The 12,560-nt window shown below is 41.8% G+C and overlaps 1 protein-coding gene across 8 annotated transcripts in view; it reads left to right on the top strand.

Moving 5' to 3' along the window:
* Nucleotides 1-12,560, top strand: part of LOC129866692 (anoctamin-1-like) — a 64,685-nt gene that overhangs the window by 20,499 nt on the left and 31,626 nt on the right. For all 8 annotated transcript variants that reach the window (XM_055939505.1, XM_055939501.1, XM_055939503.1 and 5 more), the window contains 6 exons: nucleotides 5,038-5,136; nucleotides 5,393-5,544; nucleotides 7,013-7,067; nucleotides 7,228-7,279; nucleotides 7,826-7,881; nucleotides 9,122-9,163. In XM_055939505.1, coding sequence (XP_055795480.1) covers nucleotides 5,038-5,136; nucleotides 5,393-5,544; nucleotides 7,013-7,067; nucleotides 7,228-7,279; nucleotides 7,826-7,881; nucleotides 9,122-9,163 — 456 coding nt within the window. The remainder of the gene's footprint in view (nucleotides 1-5,037; nucleotides 5,137-5,392; nucleotides 5,545-7,012; nucleotides 7,068-7,227; nucleotides 7,280-7,825; nucleotides 7,882-9,121; nucleotides 9,164-12,560) is intronic.

Below are 12,560 nucleotides of genomic sequence, written 5' to 3'. Positions count from 1 at the left end.
CAATCTAAGATAGATGCCCTCAATCTCACCCAAATTATCAAGGAACCTACCAGATACAACCCTAAATCCGTAAACATGGGCACCCTCATAGATATCATCCTGACCAACTTGCCCTCTAAATACTCCTCTGCTGTCTTCAACCAAGATATCAGCGATCACTGCCTCATTGCCTGTGTCCGTAATGGGTCCGCGGTCAAACGACCACCCCTCATCACTGTCAAACGCTCCCTAAAACACTTCAGCGAGCAGGCCTTTCTAATCGACCTGGCAAGGGTATCCTGGAAGGATATTGACCTCCTCCCATCAGTAGAGAGTGCCTGGGTGTTCTTTAAAAGTGCTTTCCTCACCATCTTAAATAAGCATGCCCCATTCAAAAAATGTAGAACTAAGAACAGATATAGCCCTTGGTTCACTCCAGACCTGTCTGCCTTTGACCAGCATTAAAACATCCTGTGGCGTACTGCATTAGCATCGAACAGCCCCCGCGGTATGCAACTTTTCAGGGAAGTCAGGAACCAATATACACAGTCAGTTAGGAAAGCTAAGGCTAGATTTTTCAAACAGAAATGTGCATCCTCTTTTCTTTGTATATATCAATCATGTCACTCTTGCTGCTGGTGATTCTCTGATCCACCTCTACGCGGACGACACCATTCTGTATACATCTGGCCCTTCTTTGGACACTGTGTTAACAAACCTCCAAAAGAGCTTCATTGCCATACAACACTCCTTCTGTGGCCTCCAACTGCTCTTAAATGCTAGTAAAACTGAATGCATGCTCTTCAACCGATTGCTGCCTGCATGCCATTCAACTGACCCACCCGGCCGACTAGCATCACTACTCTGGACGGTTCTGACTTAGAATATGTGGACAAATACAAATACCTAGGTGTCTGGTTAGACTGTAAACTCTCCTTCCAGACTCCCATTAAGCATCTCCAATCCAACACTCCAACACCTCCAACACTCTACTCAGCAAATTGGAGGTAGTCTATCACAATGCCATCTGTTATGTCACCAAAGCCCCATATACTACCCACCGCTGCGACCTGTATGCTCTCGTTGGCTGGCCCTCGCTTAATATTTGTCACCAAACCCACTGGCTACAGGTCATCTATAAGTCTATGTTAGGTAAAGCCCCGCCTTATCTCAGCTCACTGGTCACCATAGCATCACCCACTCACAGCACGAGCTCCAGCAGGTATATTTCACTGGTCATCCCCAAAGCCAACACCTTCTTTGGCCGCCTTTCCTTCCAGTTCTCTGCTGCCAACAACAAACGAATTGCAAAAATCACTGAAGCTGGAGATCTATATCTCCCTCTCTAACTTTAAGAATCAGCTGTCTGAGCAGCTTACCAATCACTGTACCTGTACACAGCCCATCTGTAAATACCACACCCAACTACCTCATCCCCATATTGTTATTTTTGTTGTTGTTGCTCTTTTTCACCCCAGTATCTCTACTTGTACATCATCATCTGCACATCTATCACTCCAGTGTTAATGCTAAATTGTAATTATTTCGCCACTATGGCCTATTTATTGCGTTACCTCCCTAATCTTACTACATCTTACTACATTTGCACACACTGTACATTGATTTTTCTATTGTGTTATTGACTGTATGTTTGTTTATCCCATGTGTAACTGTGTGTTGTTGTTTTTGTTGCATTGCTTTGCTTTATCTTGGCCAGGTCGCAGTTGTGAATTAGAACTTGTTCTCAGCTGGCAGATCACTTGTTAAGGGGTAGTGTATACACACACGATTGGTCCTCCACAAACCTTTAACTTCTTATGGCTGCAGGGGCAGTATTGAGTAGCTTGGATGAAAGGTGCCCAGAGGTGCCCAGAGTAAACTGTCTGCACCTCAATCCCAGTTGCTAATATATGCATATTATTAGTAGTATTGGATAGAAAACACTCTGAAGTTTCTAAAACTGTTTGAATGATGTCTGTGAGTATAACAGAACTCATACGGCAGGCAAAAACCTGAGAAGAAATCCAGGAAGTGGGAAATCTGAGGTTGGTCGATTTTCAACTCATCGCCTATCGAATACACAGTGGGATATGGATCAGTTTACACTTCCTATGGCTTCCACTAGATGTCAACAGTCTGTAGAACCTTGTCTGATGCCTCTACTGTGAAGTGGGGCCGAAGGAGACAGGAATGAGTCAGGTCTAACATGACCTGACCATGCTCTGACCATGCACGTTCACATGAGAGGGAGCTCTGTTCCATCGCACATCTGAAGTCAATGGAATTCTCCGGTTGGAACGTTATTGAAGGAACGTTATTATCGTTTGACATGTTTCTACTGACTGTTACGGGACTTTTTGACATTTTGTCTGCTTTTAGTGAACGCGCTTCCTAACTTTGGATTTGTTTACCAAACACGCTAACAAAAATAGCTATTTGGACATAAATGATGGACATTACCGAACAAAACAAACATTTCTTGTGGAAGTGGGAGTCCTGGGAGTGCATTCCGACGAAGATCACCAAAGGTAAGTGAAGATTTATAATGCTATTTATGAGTTTTGTTGACTGCACAATTTGGCGAGTAACTGTATGGCTTCCTTTTGTGGCTGAACGCTGGTCTCAGATTATTGAATATTGTGCTTTTGCTGTAAAGCTTTTTTAAATCTGACACAGCGGTTGCATTAAGAACAAGTGTATCTTTAATTCTATGTAAAACATGTATCTTTCATCAAAGTTTATGATGAGTATTTATGTTATTTGACGTGGCTCTCTGCAATTTCTCCGGATATTTTGGAGGCGTTTCTGAACATGTTGCCAATGTAAACTGAGGTTTTTGGATATAAATATGAACTTTATCGAACAAAACATATATGTATTGTGTAACATGAAGTCCTATGAGTGTCATCTGATGAAGATCATCAAAGGTTAGTGATTCATTTTATCTCTATTTCTGCTTTTTTTTTACTCCTGTCTTTGGCTGGAAAAATGGCTGTGTTTTTCTGTGTTTTTGCGGTGACCTAACATAATCGTTTGTGGTGCTTTCGCTGTAAAGCCTTTTTGAAATCGGACACTGTGGTGGGATTAACAAGAAGTGTATCTTTAAAATGGTGTGAAGTACTTGTATGCTTGAGGAATTTTAATTATGAGATTTCTGTTGTTTGAATTTGGCGCTCTGCACTTTCACTGGCTGTTGTCATATCGATTCCGTTAACGGGATTGCAGGTCAGTTGTAGGATCTTCATTTGATCTGTATTGTAGCAGCAACAAATCCTGCAGCAACAGGATTTTAATCCATAATGTTGCTTGATCGGTGGTTAGGCTATTAGCAGGTCAAAATGAGGCTACATGAAAAGTGTAATACTGCTAAAATAACCGTATGCTACACTTTTAGAAAAAAAAAGGGTTCCAACAGGGTTCTTCTGTTGTCCCCATAGGAGAACGCTTTTTGGTTCCAGGTTGAAACCTTTTGGGTTCCATGTAAAACCCTCTGTGGAAAGGGTTCTACATGGGACCCAAAAAGGTTTTACCTGGAACCAAAAAGGGTTCTACAAAGGGTTCTCCTATGAGGACAGCCGAAGAACCCTTTTAGGTTCGCAGGAAAAGTCTCGGCAACAAAAGTGATCAAATTAAGATCCTATCTGTACACAACTACATTTTGATCCAAGACTGGCTCTATCAAAAGCCCAAATGTTGTCCAGGAGGGGTCTGTATGTTTTGCTATGTGATGGTGGGAACAGGAGACATAATGCAGTCTCACAGACTAGCTTTGCATTCCAAAATAATTCTGGGTCCGAGTACTCCCAGACATACAGCCGTTTGATAGCAACGACTCCACCATGTCTTGAGTTGCAGGAAATGTCAATTCCTCATGTTTTAGATAGTGTGACATCTGTGTTTTGACGTACAGAACACAGTACAGAGGCACGTCAAGTCCAAGGTACTTTGACAAGATGTTACACAAAGACCGATGATCTGTATCAAAAACAAAACAAAATGCTGGCTCTGAAATGGAAGGGAACGATATCTTAAGAAGTGACAAAGCTGTTAAGACAGTCAGTTGTTCCAGAGTTCGAGATCCAAGTAAGAGACGGTGTTTTGTTTTATGATTATGCGCCCCTTGTTACTAACGATGCTCGTCACAGCTCAACTGGAGGCGATGTAAACCGAGAAAGCCTGTTACAGTTGGTTGTTTAGAATTTGAGATCGAGGTTAAAGGTCGTCCCCTGCTGCTGGCGATGGTTGCCTTGTCACAGGAGTTGCACATTGAATCAGATATGCTGTGCTGTACCATGTATGATCATCTCAGTAACCAATGATTCCATGTAAACAAACATCTAACTAACCACAATATCCTATGGGTCATAACTGGGTAACTGGGTGACAGCAGCATCGAAGTCTTCACAGTGAATCCCTCCTGTGTGGATGTTCATGAACATACACCCAGTGAAATAATATTTGTGTTGGTACTACTTTTCACTTTTTTTTGTCATTGCGTGTTATACGTCCTGCGATCGCTCGCTGACAGGTCGTCATTGTAAATGTATAATCACGTATGGCGGTGAAATAAATTCAAATCAACTTGAAACGCTTACATTGAGAGACTTGTTTGTAATGATAATGATGACGTGTTTCTAAAGAATGGTAGCGTATTTCTCTCGTGATTTCCCATGGTGCCTTTCCCTCTGTGTCTCGCATAAGTAGCCTTCCGTTCCCAGACGTTGTTTTGATTGAAGTTACTATAGAGGAGGAGGGATTTGTTTGGAGAGTCCCACTTATTGTTTACCCAACTGTTATCCGGATGAATGTATTGCTTCCTTAATGACACGAGATAAATGCATGCATTTCTTTAATCCTTTCATTCGGTCACCTTTTTGCCTCTGATGTTTATCTACGTCTTCCTGTCATGTACTGTCTCTTGGTCTAGCACAGAAAGGGTAATATGGGCAACGTGTTGGACCCTCAGAAGTATTTCCTTTTAACAAACCTTAAACGTACATTGTATCGTTTAAAAACGGATGTTGATTTTATGAAATGAATCCGCTCTGTTTATTTCAGACTAAAACTCCAGGTGTGGGCTTCGTGAAGATCCATGCTCCGTGGCATGTGCTCTGTCGAGAGGCAGAGTTTATGAAGCTCAAGATGCCCACGAAAAAAGTGAGTCGACTGTTGAATGATATGTAAAGGTTACCAGCTGTCAAGTCCTTGCTTCCTCCGTCCCTGTTTTCTCCTGTGGACCTCCTTCTCCCATCAGCTTTGAGAGGGAGACGAGGAATCAGAGGAGACAAGGACGGAGGAAGCAAGGCTTTGACAGCTAGTAACCTTTTCAGACACCGACTTCGTGCTCGTCATTTTTGTCACCGATGATCTGTTCCATAGTGCCCTGGTTAACCTCCTGGTGGTTTTCTTATAGGTATATGAAGTGAAACAGTGTAGTGGTGTTGGGGCGAAGATCAACACGCTGGTAAACAAAGCCACTGAACCCCTTCATCCCAACGTGGAAGAGAACAGGGCACAAAACGTTAAGCATCTCTCCTACGCGTTTTCCAGAGAGAAACAACACTTGTGAGTTTATACTGTATGTCTTACGATGATATACAATATACAAGGCTGTATAGACTGTATACATGTACGGTAACATATGGACTTCAATTCCTGCTTGGTTTCAAGGACATTTAATGCACTTTTAATGTATACGTCTAGTGGCATATGGTATGGCATGTGGTGGCATATGCCTGTTGGCACACATTGAGGACAGGCAAGAAAAACAACTAAAGGCTTGTATACGTGAGTATGTAAGTATTACGATTATAAATAGAAGATTGTTCTCTAAAGCCCCAATTGCCGCTCCTATCCATCTTTGTTTAATGAGCATTTCATGAACTTCCTGAAATGGACTACTGTAGCGGCATATGGTATAACATGTGGCATACCTATTGCCACACACTGAAGACCGAACAGAAAAATAGAAAAAGGCCTGAAGGTTTGAGGGCTTGAACAAAAAAGAGACTATCAATATTAACTGTGACACAGTTTAGGAAGAACAAAAAACAAAAAGGCTAGTTATAAATAGTAGCCTAGCAGTTCGGAGCGTTGGGTCAGTAACCGAATGGTTGCTAGGTTGAATCCTAGATAGGGGGGGGGGGGGGGGGTCTTGAGCAAGGCACTTGACCCTAATTGCTCCTGTAAATCGCTCTGGATGAGAGTGTCTGCTAAAGGACAATAAACGTAAAGAGATGGTATGGTGAACAATTTCCTGAAAAGATGGTTACTCTACTCTCTAGTTACTCTACTGAGAGCTGAAATTGAACCCATTATTCTGTAACTCTTCCAGGAAAGAGTTACCAGGAAGGACAGACATACCAGCTCACACATGATCCTAGCCCGGAAGCAGAAGTCAAATAAACATGATGTTGATGTTGTGTTTAATGTAGAAAAAAAAAAGCTTTTACTCTTACTCAAACAACACGCAACAGTATTTGTCTAAGGGCATAAGCTATAAACAGGGTTATTTCTGCCTGCGGTTGTTGTTGATTTGTTTTGTCTAGAGATCGGGTGGGAGTCTATCGTGAGCTGCTGGCCTACTGCTGGAGGCTATGCTATTCCATCCATGCTATCTGTGCATCTGGTGTGATGTACCTATGCTAACCGAAACAATCTCCCAATGGGTTATCTATTACAGGCCTGTAAGACCTTCAAAGACCTTTAGGCCCTCTAGTCCCTGGATGGGCAAGCCTGGTCCCAGATCTGTTCCTGCGGTCTTGCCAACTCCACGTCGCGTGACAATAACCATGGGAGTTGGCAAGACAGTAGGAACAGATCTGGGACCAGGCTTTGTCCGGGGTGACATCCTCTCTATAATTGGTTTCCTTCCACGTCTGTGTGTAAATAACTTCTGGGAAGGTCTTTATTGTGTGCTGGTACAACATTAGGAAAGAGTGTCTCTCTTTATAATGTGGCTATATGACTTCAAAGACCAACTGCCTATACGTCCCCAGGTAACACAACCGTCTCTGTGTGTTTTCTGTAACAGGTTTGATTTATCAGACAGAGACTCCTTCTTTGACAGTAAAACAAGAGCCTCGATAGTAAGTGTTTCTTCATTGCGCCGGCCAAATCCTCCATTACAGTAGACTCTAGACTGCAGTCATTATGACCGTTAGTCCGATGGTCTCAGTTTATTAATGGGAAACGTAACAGGAATGTGCTGTTCTGTATCCGCTTATTCTTCACTTCTTATCTTATCAGGTTTTTGAAGTATTGAAACGTACAAAATGCACAAAGGCTAAGTATAGTATGGGTAAGTCATAACAGTCTGCCTTGTTTTATATACCCGTTGTCGAGGAGGGGTTTTCCCGTCACTGGTTAGTTGGAGTGTTATATCTGTGCTTATGTAGTACATATGTATCATGCACAGGAACGCAGTAAGTATGCAGAATGTAGACAATAGCCTGTTCTTTGCGCACGTGTGTGTGTGTGTGTGTGTGTGTGTGTGTGTGTGTGTGTGTGTGTGTGTGTGTGTGTGTGTGTGTGTGTGTGTGTGTGTGTGTGTGTGTGTGTGTGTGTGTGTGTGTGTGTGTGTGTGTGTGTGTGTGTGTGTGTGTGTGTGTGTGTGTGTGTGTGTGTGTGTGCTTTATAACCTATATGCCTGAACAAAATGCTGATTCTCAAATTGTCCTTTAGACTGAAATGGTACCTCTGAGTTGTCACTAGTACCAGAGGTGCAACCCCTTTTAAGGGCATTTGCTCATGTACTTGGATATGCCAAAAGCAGTGACTAAAGATCAACAGAATGACCTGCTATTTCATTTGGATTTGAAACATTTTTTTCCCCCCCTGCCTGTAGGGATCACCAGCCTGCTAGGTAGGGGAGTCTACACAGCTGCCTATCCACTACATGATGTGAGTACTCATTGCAATCAGCATGTGTGTTTACAGTAAAACTAGATTGTAGAATTTGTATCTGAAATGTGTCTTTTTGCAGTATTATGTTATTCCCAACCAGCTGGACATCACATATGTTGCTGTTTTAATGACTTTTGAGACATCGGCAGTCAATTCAACTCTTGAGTGCTGACTATATGCTACGTTTAACTTCCAACTTGACTGTCTATGGATGGGATTGTTCCTATTTGAATAGGCGTTGTTGCGTCCAGTCGAATAGGTCATGCGTTACAGGCCTAGGCTTGCAGTAAATTGAGGTACAGTGGGGTCCGACATTATTGACGCCTTTGATAAAAATGCGCAAATATGACTGTATAAATAAATGATTCAAATACTGAGCAATATTGTACTTTTTTTTTTAATACTAATACAAATGAAATATATTTTGTTTAATACGTTGTTGTTTTTTATTCTCAAAATGCTAACGGTCAAACTTATTGACACCCCTAAAGATTCTTATAAATAAAGTAGTCAAAATGTTGGATTTGGTCCCGTATTTCTAGCATGCAATGACTACAGCTTGTGGCTCTACAAACTTGTTGAATGCATTTGCAGTTCTTTTACCTTGAGTTTCAGATTATTTTCTGCCCAATAGAAATGAATGGTTAATAATGTATTGTGTCATTTTGGAGTCACTTTTACTATAAATAAGAATAGAATATGTTTTTAAACACTTCACATTAATGTGGATGCTACCATGATTACCGCTAATCCTGAATGAATCGTGAATAATGATGAGTGAGAAAGGGTCAAAGATCCCCAAGAAATGCTAACCTCTCACTGTTACCAATAAAAAGGGAGGTTAGTATGTCTTGGGGGTGTGATCTTTGACCCTATGTAACTTTCTAATCTGAAACACAACAAAAACGAATGAACTGCAAATGCGTATGACAAGTTTGTAGAGTCATTGCATACTGGGAATATGGGACCAAATACTACACTTTTGACTACTTTATTTATAAGAATCTTTAGGGGTGTCAATTTTGACCACTACCTTTTTTGAGAAACACAATTATTACTTGTTGAATAAAATCTCTTTCTCTGAGAAATTGTATTAGTATAAAATAATTTAATTTCCCAATTTTTGGGGAGCAAACAATATAGCTCAGTATTTGAATTGTTTTCACATTTTCATCAAGATGTCAGTAACCCTAATCTGGACGAATCACAAGACAACTCTGTTTTATTTGTCGTGCAGGGAGATGTGGATGGTGAAAACGTGGAGCCCAATGATAGGAAGGTGAGTGACATAAATATGACCACACTGAACTTCTACATTTTTTTAGGGAGACACTGATGTTAATATACCACACTGCAGCCATGTTTCTGCTGCTGTGTTAATTGATTGGAGTACAGCTGTGTGTGGTTGTGAAAACCTAAAAGCGCCAACGTATTTTTGGGTCATTTTTTTATCCCAAATTGGTCATGATTGTAAAAGAGACACTTTAGTTACATGAATTATTGGTTTTAATCCCCCAAAATAAGCATATATTTGAAAATGTTCATTCACTTATAGTCAAATTTGATATTTAAAAAATAGACCTTTTTGTATGTTTTTCATGTTTTTAACAGTTTTTTTTGATCAATTTCATCCATAGCAACTTGTCATGAACATGTTTCTGTTTCAGTGTTGATTCTGTGATACTCAGAGTCTGAGAAATTGGCAATTGAGCTGACGTACCGGTACAACCTAAGATGGCCGCCAATATGAGCTTTATGAGCGATATACAGTAGGTGCCAGTGCCATCAGACGTTTAGTGCCATCAGACTCTAACTTTGGAACTCTGTGGGCTCCGACTGCATCTGAAATATGAAACTCTCAGCTTAGTATAACGACATTGACTGGAATCTAAATATGTGGATTTGGAACAGAGTCCAGCACAGATAAAATATATAAAGTTTAAAAAAAATAGTATTTGAACACAGTTTTAGTTTAGAGCAGACTCAAGGTTTGTTTGGCTTTTCCTGTTCTTCAGCTCCTTCAGATTTCTTGGTCCTCTGTTCTTAATGGGCTACGTCCTTGAGTTTACACCTCAGGTGTCGTATGGACTTAAGGTCTGGACCGTGCTTTGAGGTCTGGAAATTGGCTAGTCAAGAAGAGTGCTTTGTCTTTACCAATCTGGTAAAGGGCATTTCTGATGCCCTAAAACACAAGAAAGCAAAAATGCATCATTTTGCCTATAAATGAGTTAAAACAACATGACAAGTAGGAAATATCCAGCATCTTCATAGCTGTTTAGCCAGGCTGCTGTGTGTGTTAATGGTGGTGTGGTGCTGTATGGGCCATCTGTTGAGTGCTAAAAGGATCCTATTGGCATCCCCATCATTGAAACAGAGAATCACGGCATGTAATTGAGGGAATTCTCTCTGAATGCGGACGTCTCAAAGTCTCTTATCTTCCTCCCCCTGGGAACGATTACAATAAGCTCAGCTTGGCAACAGAGGGAATCTACATAGCTCCTAGTGTGTACGTGCGTGCGTGTGTGTGTGTGTGTGGGGGGGGGGTGGCGGGGGGGGGGGGGGCGGTGTGTGCTACCACATCCTCAGCCAGATGCCTTTTCATGTTTCATCACTTATCACCACCACCATCTGTCTCATCCCCACGATAACCAAAAATGTGTCTAATTATCCAACTGTTTACACTCTTATAGCTAGCATAATCATGCTGATAAAATCAATGCAAGCATAATATAGTTCAAAAAGGATAAGTGTCTCTCAGAAAGGAGAGGAGGAAGAGGGGGGAGGAGGAGGGTAGTTTTGATTGGTGACAAAACAAGAGAAGAAGCTGCCTGTCTGTAGCCTGTTGATTAACTAGGCTTTGTGGAGAGAGAAGTCTAGTGTGTTATTTTGACATGGCCTCTACAGTATTTCAGTAGGATGGTTTGTGGTGGAAACCCTGCCTGTTAAGGATGGAGGGTGGAGAGCCAGAGACCCTGCCTGAGAGAGAGAGAGAGAGAGAGAGAGAGAGAGAGAGAGAGCCTTCTAAAGGCTTGTAGGTGAAGACAGTGATGAGACTCTCCCTGAGGCTACTCATTGTTTTCTTCATTAGTTGGATTATCTCTACAGGTATTGTCTGAATGTGGTATAAATGATATGCTGGCCACATGATGGCTTGGTTTCAGAGTACCTTGCCTCACCCATAGTGACACTGAGGTGTTGGGGACGGGAGTGTTAGAAGGAATGTTTATTTGTGTTCTGAGACTTGAAAACTGGGTCGCACGCACACAGATCACTTACTGATGTCTGCATGGCTGTGAGATCCACTATGTGACCCGCCTAGGCGCAACCCGATACCAGGGGGCCTCATCCATGAGGGCATATACACTACCGGTCAAAAGTTTTAGAACGCCTACTACACCTACTTTCAAGGGTTTTTTCTTTATTTTTACTATTTTTGACATTGTAGAATAATAGTGAAGACGTCAAAACTATGAAATAACACATATTGAATCATGTAGTAACCAAAAAAGGCTAAAAAAAATCTAAATATATATTTTATATTTGAGATTCTTCAAATAGCCACCTTTTGCCTTGATGACAGCTTTGCACACTCTTGGCGTTCTCTCAACCAGCTTCACGAGGCAGTCACCTGGAATGCATTTAAATGAACAGGCGTGCCTTGTTAAAAGTTCATTTGTGGAATTTCTTTCCTTCTTAATGCATTTGAGCCAATCAGTTGTGTTGTGACAAGGTAGGGGTGGCCATACAGGAGATATTTGGTAAAAGACCATGTCCATATTATGGCAAGAACAGCTCAAATAAGCAAAGGGAAACGACAGTCCATCATTACTTTAAGACATGAAGGTCAGTCAATCTGCAAAAACCATCAAGTGCTATGATGAAACTGGATCTCATGAGGACCGCCACAGGAATGGAAGACCCAGAGTTACCTCTGCTGCAGAGGATACGTTCATTAGAGTTAACAGCCTCAGAAATTGCAGCCGAAATAAATGCTTCACAGAGTTTAAGTAACACACATTTCAACATCAACTGTTCAGAGGAGACTGTGTGAATCAGGCCTTCATGGTTGAATTGCTGCAAATAAACCACTACTAAAGGGCACCAATAAGGAGAAGAGACTTGCTTGGGCCAAGAAACACGAGCAATGGAAATTTGTCCTTTGGTCTGGAGTCCAAATTGGAGATTTTGGTTCCAGCCGCCGTGTCTTTGTGAGATGCGGTGTGGGTGAACGGATGATTTCCGCATGTGTATTTCCCAACGCAAAGCATGTGGGGGCGCTTTGCTGGTGACACTGTGTGATTTATTTAGAATTCAAGACACACTTAACCAGCATGGCTACCACAGCATTCTGCAGCGATACGCCGTACCATCTGGTATGGGCTTAGTGGGACTATCATTTGTTTTTTAAAAGGACAATGACCCAACATTCCTCCAGGTTGTGTAAGGGCTATTTGACCAAGAAGAAGAGTGATGGAGTGCTGCATCAGATGACCTGGCATTCCACAATCCCCCGACCTCAACCCAATTGAAATGGTTTGGGATGAGTCGGACTGCAGAGTGAAGGAAAACCAGCCAACAAGTGCTCAGCATATGTGGGAACTCCTTCAAGACTGTTGGAAAAGCATTCCAGGTGAAGCTGTTTGAAAGAATGCCAGGAGTGTGCAAAGCTGTCATCA

Source organism: Salvelinus fontinalis, chromosome 12 (genome assembly GCF_029448725.1).
Source record: "Salvelinus fontinalis isolate EN_2023a chromosome 12, ASM2944872v1, whole genome shotgun sequence".
NCBI lineage: Eukaryota > Metazoa > Chordata > Actinopteri > Salmoniformes > Salmonidae > Salvelinus > Salvelinus fontinalis.
This window is presented reverse-complemented; position numbering and strand designations above follow the sequence as displayed.